Consider the following 12,661-nt stretch of genomic DNA (forward strand, 5'->3'; position numbering starts at 1 on the left):
GATTTAGCATAGCTGATGATTGGGGTGATGGGAGCTGGATTCTACGTCTGTATGGTCCATCTCTGCTTGAGTAGAAGGGTAAGGCTGTGGTTGCAATGGCTCTCTTGCTATTGTCCTTTCTAGAAAACTGATGGGCTTTTGCACCTTGAACCCTACAAATGCTTTTCAGCCATCTGGATCCTACAGGATTCATGATCAGCTGAAAAAGATGAACAAACCCCCATTCTTAAGCCCTATTCAGGTGTTCAGTATACACAGGTGCTGAATCCATGTATAGAAGGTATAGCAAGCTTTGCCTCCAGCCAAAGCACACTCACGTGCATGTCTGCAAATGTCCTTCACTATAGAAGCAGAGAGCTTTACATGATCACAAGAATAGAGGCGTCTGCCTGTAAAGGCTCTCGCTTTGTTCAGGCAAAGTAGATTAGGTTAGGGCTTGAGGTAACTGTTCAAAGCGCCACTGCCAACCTCAAATTTGTCATCTGCCCTTCACCAGCAGGTTAGGACAATTTAAAATTCAGAATTAAAAACAATTAAAGCATATTACAGTCCCAGAAATAAGGTAAACCCCAAATCATGAATGGAGTGTTCTACAGGAGTGGAGATGCTCCAAGAAGTCTTGATGGTTTCAATTACAAATACCAGCAGTAGTTTGGCTTGTTACCCTTCTCTTTAAAAGTGGGGTGTTTCCTGTTCTTTGCTTGAGCTCTGCAATTTCCTCTCTCATAAGCTCTGAAATGCAATAGAGGGATTTTTCATGAGTTTTCATGTTAAGATTATAGAGGATTAAAGCCTAGTGAGACCTCTTGAAAAATACAGGAATTCTATGTAACATGGGAGGGCAGAGGATGCCTCCAGTGCAGGTGGCAGGATACCATGGTGGTTTTTGTGTCAACCAAATTTTTGCATAGAATTTACAGATGTGTACATTCATCAGCATGAGACGCGGGTGGCACTGTGATCTAAACCACAGAGCCTAGGGCTTGCCGATCAGAAGGTCAGCGGTTCAAATCCCCGTGATGGGTGCTCAGTCCCTGCTCCTGCCAACCTAGCAGTTCGAAAGTACATCAAAGTGCAAGTAGATAAATAGGTACCACTCTGGCAGGAAGGTAAACGGTGTTTCCGTGCGCTGCTCTGGTCCGCCAGAAGCGGCTTAGCCATGCTGGCCACATGACCCGGAAGCTGTATGCCAGCTCCCTCGGGCAGTAAAGCGACATGAGCGCTGCAACCCCCGAGTCGTCCACGACTGGACCTAATGGTCAGGGGTCCCTTTACCTTTACATACATCAGCAACTCAATCTAGTGGAGGGTCCACTTTGAGGAGGGGGTAATAAAGGCAGAGCCGTAGCTGGGGGTGGGCTAGCCAAGCTTTTTGCCCCTGATGAAACCTCCAAAGGGGTGCCATTGAGGCTCTCAAACTGGTTTTGAAGTAGACATCCTCTTTGTGCAAGCAACCAGGGGTACTTACGTCCAACATTCGCTCTAAGTGGGGTTTGTACCAGGCTTGGCAGGGTATTGTTGGGAAAAGAACTGTCAGTGGGCATTACACTGTTTCTGAGAGGTTGAGCATGTTCTGTGCTTGAGTCAACGAAGCGTCCTTCATTGTATCCTCGGTCTTTCACAACACAGACAGGTGCATCATTTAGTCCTGGGTGGGAAAAGAACGCATTTTACATTTTCCTAATTGTGCAGTTGGTTTTGGTGCAGGGATACACTGGAAATGGGAGTTTCAAATAGGGATGGTGGAGAATTCTGATCCTTTTTGTAGGCAAATCTATCAACTCCACACATTTTAAAGCAATGTCAGAATTGAAACACAGCCATCCTTCAAGCACAAATCTGAATTTTGCGATGCAATCCTCCAACTCAATGGCATTTGCAAAAATGCAAAAGTGGGCATAAAAATGGAGATATTTTTGAAAACATAGAAAAATGCATTATATTGGGGGGATTGTACATTACAAAACTGCATGTTACTCAAATTTGCATACAAACGGGCATTATTAGGGAAAATTTGCACTAAAACGCTGGTGATTTTTTATGAGGGATTTTTGAAAAACATCAAATTGCTGCAGAAATGTGGAGAATGGAATTTAATACTGGACAAACTAGAAACAGAGAGAGCCAAAACTAACAGATCCTTCCATCTCTAATCCCGAACTAGAGTATTATAGTTTCCTAGGGCTGCTTCACATATGCATGTATGTTTGATTATGCAACACTTAGCTCCTACATGAATATTGATTGTACGATTATAAAATCATACCTGTGAATGAGTCGATCCATGTTTGTTTGTTTTTTTGTTCCAAAGCTTTGATTTCATTCACACAGCATAGCGTTATGGAGATGGTTCACACACAAGGCTTGACAGCCATCAGCTGATGCAGATTTATGTCGGAACCAACACTAGGTGATTCAGAATTGCATGCAGTTCTGCCCATAGCTGTCAATGATTCCCGTTTTTTAAGGGAAATTCCCTTATTCCGAATAGGATTCCTCGCAAGAAAAGGGAAAAACAGCTATGGTTCTGCCTGAAGTGCAGAACAAAATGGTGTCCCCTCCCCAGTCCATGTACAGGAGTTGGCTGCAATGGCTGTTGAATCTTACTTCAAACTAGCAGCAGGAACATGCATTTTAAAATCTCCTGCATTTAGGCTACATTCAGATGTGGTGATTATAGTGTTAGTTTTCCTAGTTTTAATGCTCATACTTCTGTCCCAATTTCTAATGTTCCTTTTACACTGCGGTATCTTTAGCATTATGGAATTGCAGCTTCATGAGCAATTTGCTGCCATGTCATGCTAAATTTTAGACACATGGAAAGAGCTGCATATGCCAGGATACCACCTCAGATTTCATCACATGAGCTGCAGTGGTACAATCATGAAACCCGTGGGAAAATGGCAACGCAAAACTCCCGCACCTTTTCGAGTTCACAGGGTTGCAAACAGGTATTTTTTCTTCTGGAAACAACACAAAAATAAGCACTAGGCTTCTGCTAGATTCCACTAGATTTTCAAGAAGCGCTTTTTAAGATCACGTGAGATGCAAAAATCAACAGGTAAGAAAATGTCAGGAAGACGGAATAAAGCCCCACCTGAGTGTAGCCTAAGTTTTTGTTCAGGAAACCCAAAAAAATGAATACAGAGTTTGGCTTGGCCATATTAGCCCTTCCAGGGGGAGTTTACCTCTAATGTGGCACACTGTCTTTGGATGTGGAGAGTGTCTGCAAACAAAGTAACTTGTTTTCCCAGAAGAGCCCTCATTTGCCGCTTGCCGCGGGGTTCCCAGGGGAATCAGCTGAGGCTCAGGTTGTGCTCTAAAATTGATATTCATCTTAATGGGTTTCTGTTTTCTTTGCCGCTATTCTTGGTACCACAGCCTGTAGCAGCATCTCATCCAGAGAGCCCTATGAGGAAAGAAGAGAAGAGACAACACACATGGACCTAAGGGACACATTTTGCTCTTCTGTGCTGAACATAAAATATTTGTCAGCTAACTGACCGGGCAAAGCAGTTTTTGCCCTGCGATATCAAGTTTTCATCTCAGCCATTCTGAGGCCTTCAGACCTTTCAACTTGTACTTTGCTCTCTTTGTCCTCACTGGCTTCTCTCTTCCCTGAACATCTCCTCAAAAGTCAAACAATGGGGCCACCAAGCCTTCATTGGGAATCTAAGAATCTTTTCCCTCCAGAGTTCTGTATACATTCCCTTCTTTTATGACATCTTTCAGCCTCATACAAGCGTAAAGCAAGCATGTGATTTCTTGCTTACGGTAAAGTGAGCCGGTGCAAGCTGAACAGCTCTATAAATAAATACATTTCCAGTGGTGAGGGAGGAATTATAACGGTGTTTATCACAGAATCAATACAGTAAAGTAAGCAAGACCCCGTGTGATTATTCCTCATTTGGGACTGCAAAGATGTTTGTTTATATAGATATTCAGCCTGCACAGGATCATCAAATGGATATCAAACAAAAAACCATTCCTAAATAAGGAATGTGGTTTACCATAGGATTGATGTCAAGCACGCAACTCAGGAAAATATACAGACAACAAACTGACTATAAAGTCTGGTGTGTTTCCACAGTTATTTCTTTCTATGTACATTGACTGTTAGCATGAGGGTACCATGTGTGACAGTTCCTTTTGCCCAAAACAAGCATTGGGACAGATATAATTCTATACATTTCAGTTTCAGAGTTGGGCACCACCACCAAGAAGGCTCTTTCTGGCATCACAACGTAACAAATCTTGGCAAGTCATGGTACAACGGACACACACATAAAGGACAAGGGGGGGTGCATATTTGCAAAAAATATTGAATGTGCTAATTTATATGTATAGGTGCACCTTTAGAAATAATTATCATTTAAATGGAAAACAATACAATTCACCCGTGTGCCTGCTCAGTCTGCTGTGCAGGTATCAATTGTTGATGGACAACTTCAAAGCCTCTCCTGTTCGTTCTTCCTTCGGGTTATTTATCTTTAAACTGGAACAAAGCTTGGCACAGCCCTTCAGACAGAGGATGCCTTCAAAAAGAAGTCACAGCTCTTCAAACAGAGGACTGTCCTGCATACACCCGTTAACCCTACTTTTTGGCAGTTCTGGGTTTGATAGGGGGGAATTCCTGAAATTTCCGCCACATTTCACAGATCTGCTCTTGTTTAATCTCTTGGGAAAGCACACATTTCGGGGCACTCTGCAATGGACACAGGGCATTCAAACGACTGCCATAGAAAACCCAGCACTTATTCCAATGCAGCTCAAAGTACCACTAGATGGTGCTCTTTCATGCCCTGCAAGATTTTACAGGTTGAACATTTCACCACTCTTGTAGCCTTGTAGGACCAGTTTTCTCACAGGTGCTGTAGGTTGTTCTCAATCAGCTTTATTAACATGCAACCCTGAAATTTCCAATCCCCTCCAAACGTATGCCAAAGTTTTGTGCTGGCTTGGTCCATTTTGTGCTGTGAACCCCACATTTTTAGTTGCTCCCCCAAACTGAAAACCAGTAACAGCAATCCATGGTTACAAGATGACACCCCAAAAGCCAACATTGTCTGATCCCTTCCAAAAAGATACCAAAGTTCTGTGCCATTTGAAGCTTTTTCTACCCACTGAATGATCTGTTGCCTTGCAATGTCCTCTCCTGGCTTCTTAAGTGGAGCATATTAGTAGCAACCTCCAGGCATTGCTGAACTACAACTCCCAAAACTCCCATCATCCTTGAGCGCTGGTCATGTTGACTGGCTAATTAGAGTTGGAATCCAACAACATCTGGAGGTTAGCCACCCCTGCATTAGGTTAACCATGTGATTAGCAATCACATCTTGGGTTTTAAAAATGAATAAATACCAGTTCAAGGTGTTGGGAGTGTTTGGACACAGACCCACAGTGAATAGGGATGGGAGTTTTAATTCTTCCCTACTATCTTGGTGAAACACACCCCACCACCACCACAGAGCAGTTAGCAGTGGGAAAACATGCATTAACACCCTTGGCTTTCTTTATGGGACTGGTAAAACGTTGATTATGGCCTTGATTTACATTATTATTGCCATTATAAGAGGAGCAAAAAGTGGAGATGACAATGCAGTCTTCTGGTGTTTCAGGGCTGATCCCAATATAGAGTATCTTTCTCTCTGTAGGAGTGTTTGGGAATTCCTGCAGATGCAGAGTGTAAAAAATAAAAAGCACCATTTAAAAATGAACAATCCACATTGCAGCAAAGTTCCATGAGCCGAATCAGAGAATGCCCACAGATCTGTCCTGAAACATGGATTCTCCAATAGTAGGAAAATGTAACATTAGAAGTAGTTCCATTGCCTTCATTCAAAGTGCTAAGATTCATAGGCCAACTGGATAGGATAGCTTATTTTAGAGACATGTGATTACTTAGAAATCCAAACACAACCCTGGCAAGTGTTGATTTGAGCTAAGTTTCCAGCCAAATAGTCTCCTATGTGGAATCCAAGCATGTTATATTCACCAGCCCTGTGCACCCTTTCATTTATTTATTCAGAATGATTTTAGTGACACTTTTCATTAAAATCACAAAGCTATGTACAAGATAAAAAAAACAAAAAAAAATTACAGTAAAACTGAGACATATTTAGTCATTACCATGAAAACAAAAAAACCACAGGAACAAATGAAGAACACACTTCACCCACCCTGAAGGCTTATTCCTTGGCAGAACTGAGTGCTGGTGTCGGGATGACTTATTCCAGTTTGTGCTTGCTACAAGATTAATTATTGCCTGCGTGAAATGAACCAAAAGGCACAGACTTCTAGGAAAGAGGCTTTGCTTAGCAAATGATCCAGCAACTATCAACTCCTAGGACTTGCCTCTATCATGAATTGAGTTATGTCCAGCAGCTTGGCCCCTAAACTCTCTTACCTCAGAAACATACAAAGTCAGACCACTGGTCTGCTTAGCTCAGCTTTCCAGGGTTTCAGATAGAATTCTCTCCTAGCCATACCTGAAGATGCAGGGGGTTGAAGCTGGACTTTTCTGCAAGCAAGGTAGATCCAGGCGTTGGGTTGCATCTGGTGCTAGAGCAAACCCAGGAAGATCAATGGAAATGGCTGTTAGGTTCCTTGATTTGAGTGGGTCTACCCTGAGTAGAAAGGAATGAGGGTGGCGCTGTGGGTTAAACCACAGAGCCTAGGACTTGCCGATCAGAAGGTCGGCGGTTCAAATCCCCGCGACGAGGTGAGCTTCCGTTGCTCGGTCCCTGCTCCTGCCAACCTAGCAGTTCAAAAGCATGTCAAAGAGCAAGTAGATAAATAGGTACCACTCTGGCGGGAAGGTAAACGGCGTTTCCGTGCGCTGCTCTGGTTCACCAGAAGTGGCTTAGTCATGCTGGCCACGTGACCCGGAAGCTGTACGCCGGCTCCCTGGGCCAACAAAGCAAGATGAGCACTGCAACCCCAGAGTCAGTCATGACTGGACCTAATGGTCAGGGGTCCCTTTACCTTTACCCCCGAGTAGAATTTTTTTGGCTACAACCCATTGAAATGAAAGAGGAAGCTTCTGCAAAGGATCATGTGCACATCAGGCAAGTCGTATGCACACCTCGGCCACTGGATCATGGGGAATGTGGAGCATTGTTTGGTAGAGTGTGCTCTGGTTTAGCAGGGCCCACAGTCAAAAAGATACCTAAGGGACCTAATGCATACCCTCCAACATACCTTAGCTGAAAATAGGGATATTTCTCACTCCCCACAACTGACCCTCCTCAACCCCCCATTTTTGGCCTCCCCCTCCACAGGAGAGCAAGTGTTGCCACCACCACACCAAAAAGACACAGCGCACACACACACCCTCCACTGTCTTGAGAAAACCCCTCGTCCTGATTTGATTTTATTCTTTGGCAGATTTACAAAAACACACACCAGTAAAGAAATTTTAGAAACGGGCAAGATTGGGCACAGCTGTGCGTAGCATTTTTTTATTTAAAAATAATTAATCAAGACTCCTTGTGCTTCGCTCCCCTTTTCTTCCCACCCAGGGGGCCATGCCCTCTGCCTGCACCTCAGAGCCAGTAGTGCGACTCATGCAACACACTGGCGATTAATATACACAGAACAATAATTATACATATTTTATCAACCCTCTGAGAAAAATACAAAACATTAAAGCCACAAAGACTTGTGAACTACCCAGCCTAAAATGAACTTATGTTTGGTTTCAATAGATTTTTCAAATGCTTAACTCAGTCTTTTAGATAAGTTCATGAAGATACCAACAAAAGGTAAGTTCGGTGATATTCACAATACCGAGAGATGCTAGTAGAGTTGTAGGTAGATACAGGGTGCTGGCGTTTCACCCTGGCAGTCCAAATAATCAAAAGGCTGCTGTTTGCCCCCGATGGGGCCCTTTAACTGGGGCTTGCAGGTAGCACACTCCCAAGATAGTTTCCGGGCTTCTTCAGTGGTCTAATCTAAGTCTTGATACGTATATTGATATTCAATCTTATAGAGAATACTCTTTCTTGGCTTAAGCTTAAGAGACTGATTTGCTTAGAGCCGGCGCATTATGCGAGGCTGGATCTCAGTGATGGCAGCCTCTCCTCCTGCTCACCCGCTCTCCAGCAGCCACTATGAGCTGCCCAAGGGAGGAGACTGGCAGTGGTGACCACTGGAGAGGCAAAGGGATGGTCCATTGCTGCTGCTGTGGACAAGCATCGGCTCATCCTCTTTCCCAAGCTTAGTGGCAGTGCTGGCAGGGAAAATAGGGGTATTCCAGGATCAAATGAGAAGCCGTTAAATTACTTTGGGACATGATATATGAAGAGCTGAAAAAAATGATTGTGGCATTTGCCTTCCTAGGTGTGTGACATCATACTGGGTCATAAGGAAAGGGTTAACTAAGTGTAAAACGATTAACCAATAGGAACCCAAGGGGAGGAGTTAGAGTTAGAGTTGTTAAGAAGTCAGTCTGGAATTAGAGAAGGGAGAGGGAAGATAAGTCTGTGGGGGTTGGGCTAGTTTGATGTGAGAGAGTGAGAGAATCTGTTAAGAGGAGTCAGTTAAACAGTTGGGATAATCACTTAGAAGGTATTAGAAAGGTATAGGCCGGTAAAGAAACTAAGGTTAAGAAACTGACAAGAAAAATTATGTGAAACCATCAACTTGTTAATGCTTATAAAATAAACTTGATTATTTGTTTTTAATGTTAACAACTGTCTGGACTCAGTGTGTACCCGAGAGAAACGGGTTGGTGGCAGCAGGGAAGCGATCACAGTGGTGGCACAGGGATCTATAGACCGTCAAACGTCCAGGGACCCTGTGTGATCGCCACAATGATGTAACACAGATTCTTAAAAAAAAAACCATAATTATTTTTATTAGGTATCTTTACAGCACACATCCCAAAAGGTCAGCTTTTTCTCTACGCTACAGCGGCAGCCAGGATCCTGATTGCGAGATACTGGAAAAGTAACTTATTGCCGACTAAGGAAGAATGGCAATTAAAATTATGCGAGTATCTTGAGTTGACAAAATTAACAGAATCAATAAGAAACCATCCAGGAGATAAGATAAGAAAAGAATGGGATGCGTTTAAAAAGTATATGCTGAAATACGGTTACAACAAGGTATAGGAGACAGATAAACTAATATGAGAGAGAGAAGGAACCGCATAGGGTTGGAAGGAAGTCATTAAATAAATCAGGGTTTCAAACCACATAGGAAATAAGGGTGTATAATATTATTGATGATGGTTTCTATTCCTTAAAATATTTTATTTTTATCCTTTTCCCAGTTTTTTTCTTGTTCTTTCCCCCCTATTGTTCAATGCCTTTTTTCTTTTCTTTTTTTGTAATAAGAAAAATGTCTTTTTTATTGTATTGATTAAATTGCAAATAAAGTATTAAAAAAGAGAGAGAGAAGCCAGGATGGCTTTTGTAATTCCACAACTGTCCCTGGAAAAGAGGGACACTTGGAGGGTGTGCTATTGTTAATATGATGTCTCACCTAGCAAAACTCAGCTCCATTGCCTCCGAGTGCAAAATTCCTATGTGTGAAGAAGGAGACCAAAAACTATGCCAGCAGTTTATCAATTCAATCATTTCAGCTTCAGTTTGGACCTGCTCACTCAAACCACAGTGCTTTGTTGTGTTGCTTCAAGGAAAGTTCCATTCATTTTAACAGAACTTGTATGAGAATTCTGTATGGGCCATTCTGAAAACAGCAGAGCAGTCAGGTGAGTGGAACTCCTCTACCCATAGACCAATAGGCTGTGATGATACAGAAAAAGACATTCCATAAAATTATGTAAAATATGGAGCAAGACCCCCACCCCCAATCAATAATGTGTAACGTATCTAGCTAGTCAGAAATGACAGAGGGGACCTCTTTTTAACTCTGTTAGATTTAATTATAGCAAGGATCGCAGGGGCGTTGAACTCCAACTCCCATCATGACTGATGGGCAGGAACGATAAGTTGTAGTCCAAGAACTTCTGGAGGACACTTCACTGTCTACCTATGTATTACAGTAATACATGTTTCATTGAGCAAGCATTATGCAAGCAGCCAAGAGGCTATGTAAATGTTGCAGACTGCTACAGGTTATGAACTTGTTTACACAAGGGGAAAACAAACAGAAGTGAAGGCTAAGAGCCACCACTATGGTGGGTAAATAGCTGGGAAAGGCAACTGGAGAACCTCAGCCTGCATTTGTGTGCAACTCCACAGTGAACAATGCACAGGCATATTTTAATGACAACTTTGATCCAGGCAAGGCTCTTCCGATGTTCTTATGTCAACAGACATGTAGATAGGAGCAATTTGGTGGGCATGATCTATTTGCATTTCAAATAAACCTTTAACCGAGTCCATTGCCAGGGGCTCCTGACTAATCATGGCAGTATGGGTTTAGAAGGTTGGGCCCTTTTATTTCATTAATTTCCTGTTTTATAGCCCTCCTTTCTTTCATCATGAAACCCAATGCAGCATACCTGTGGTTCCCAGACAGCAACCCATGTGGACACAGACAAGATCTAAAGTGGCTATCCTAATGTGCCTTCAGGTCATACACCCTGTGAGCAGAGTATATTTTTATTGATTGGTAACTGGTTAAATGACAGAAAGTCTACGGATAAATGGACAGTTTTTGAAACCAAGCAGTAGGGGTCCTTCATGAAACTCTGCTGTGATTCTTCACGAGTGTTAAATTGCACCAAGCTAAAGAAGGGGAGGGATGCAGGTGGTGCTGTGGGTAAACCACTGTGCCGCTTGGGCTTGCTGATCGAAAGGTCGGCCGTTCAAATCCACTCAACGGGGTGAGCTCCTGTTGCTCAGTCCCAGCTCTTGCCAACCGTAGTCTTTCGAAAGCACGCAGTGAAAGTAGATAAATAAGTACTGCTTCAGTGGGAAGGTAAACAGCGTTTCCGTGCACTGCTCTGGCTTCGCCAGAAGCAGCTTAGTCATGCTGGCCACATGACCCGGAAGCTGTATGCCAGGTCCCTGGCCAGTAAAGCAAGATGAGCGCCCCAACCCCAGAGTCGTTCATGACTGGACTTAATTGTCAGGGGTCCCTTTACCTTTACCTAAAGAAGGGTAGAGCAGTTAAGTAGCCAAGTTTATTTTATTCTTGAATTACATATATCTGGATGAAAGGTCTAAAATGATTTCCTCAAACTAGAGAAACAGTCTGCAAAATGGCAAATGAACGTCAATTGAGTAAGTAAAACATATTGAGTAAGTAAAGCATTATGAATGTTGGAGCCAAAGGATTCCTGTTTTACATGCGGTAAGAAATGACAGTGAAATGACAGGAAAATAAGGAATGTCTTGAGGAAAGCTCAAGGCAAACATGAACTCAGTGTGTGACAGCAGTGAAAAAGACAAATGCCATGTTAGGAGAGGGATTGAAAATGGCATGGTTGGTAATGAATTTATATAAATCTATTCGGCAGCTGTTCACAGTGAAAAACAGAATGTCATTCCCCTTGCATGTATCTATATTTTTTGCTAAATATGTAAAAGGTGTGTGAGAGCACAGAAATACATATTAAAGACTGGATCAGAAATATTTGGTGGGGGGCACTAACTCAAACCTCATATTTTGTACGTTGCTAGCAAGCCCTATTGCTGGGGAAAATATTTCAGGTTTAATCATTGATTTAGTTATACATTAATGTGCTGACATTGCACTTTGATACTACTTTCTCAAGCACATGAAGATAACAAATGTCAGAGATCCAAAAGACAGGTAACCCTATGGTATGTCATCACTGTTGGGTGCTCAGGCTAACCCCAGGGCTTGCAAAGTGCTTTGTGCAGGTCTTCTCAAATACTTGACCGTGTCCTGGCCCTCCCTGTCAGAGGAAGAGCTCACACTCGGATTTTGGTTCTGCCAAACTCTTTAATGCATAGACCTGGGCAAAGCAAAGGTTAAAGACACCGCAAGTGCAAGTTCAGAGTTCAGCCGTTGGCCCAGCAGGCTACACACAAACCTGCTCCTTCCTATTGAAGAGTGCAGCAAGCACAATAATTAAGTGGCAAACAACAGGTGTTTCTGCTCTGGGCAAGTGAGCAGGCATGCTGTGCATGGGCAGGACATCTTTGTTTGCGTTGGCTCTGGCATCTCTATGTCCTTGGTGAAGGAGATGCCCACTCAGTATCCAGCTGACTCTTAGACACCTCCCCCCAGGGGAGGCAAAAGCAGGGGCAGGAACCTGTCTGAACCTTCCCCAGGATCCTGCTCCTGACCCTCCTCATATTTCCTCTAACAGACTTACTCTGTATGCAATGTTGACAAATTTGTGCAAGACATGTTCCTTAATATGATGCCGTTCTGTATGTTATTTTCACTAAACAGATGTAATTCCCACCCACCCCCATACTTTCCCTCTAATATGTGCATTGGTGCCCATAGTTTTTTGGTTGGAGAACTGCATTGCAACACTCAGGGAAGTATGAGTTCTGAAGGAGAACTGTGTTTTGGTCTGGGTGTTGTTTTAGGAACTGCCAGTTAAGTATGTTCAAAATAAAATGCAAACTGAACTGAATCTTCCTCCCCAATTCACTACTTGGACATAGCTTCTTCTAAGTATGCAGGCATGGCACACTATCAAGTGTGTAGTTTTGCCAGATTATCAAATGGCCTTGAGATTTTAACAGCTGCACCAAGATTGAACTCAAAA

General features: G+C 43.0%; 1 protein-coding gene across 17 annotated transcripts in view; it reads right to left on the bottom strand.

Moving 5' to 3' along the window:
- Positions 1-12,661, bottom strand: part of LOC310852780 (uncharacterized protein C4orf17 homolog) — a 150,695-nt gene that overhangs the window by 15,300 nt on the left and 122,734 nt on the right. For 6 of the 17 annotated variants that reach the window (XR_014568362.1, XR_014568363.1, XM_083756783.1 and 3 more), the window contains exons 1-3: positions 3,189-3,665; positions 1,469-1,648; positions 665-732 (exon numbers count right to left, since the gene is read on the bottom strand). Coding sequence is in view for 14 of the 17 variants with exons in the window: in XM_083756783.1 (XP_083612909.1) it covers positions 665-732; positions 1,469-1,648; positions 3,189-3,336 (396 nt within the window). In the remaining 3 variants the exon portion in view is untranslated. Of the gene's footprint in view, positions 1-664; positions 733-1,468; positions 1,649-3,188; positions 3,987-4,397; positions 5,671-6,406; positions 6,521-7,724; positions 8,333-12,661 lie in introns of those variants that run through there. The other 11 variants (XM_083756790.1, XM_083756786.1, XM_083756787.1 and 8 more) reach the window with 8 other exon arrangements.

This window comes from Podarcis gaigeae (genome assembly GCF_964106915.1).
Source record: "Podarcis gaigeae genome assembly, chromosome: 9".
Classification (NCBI taxonomy): Eukaryota; Metazoa; Chordata; class Lepidosauria; order Squamata; family Lacertidae; genus Podarcis; species Podarcis gaigeae.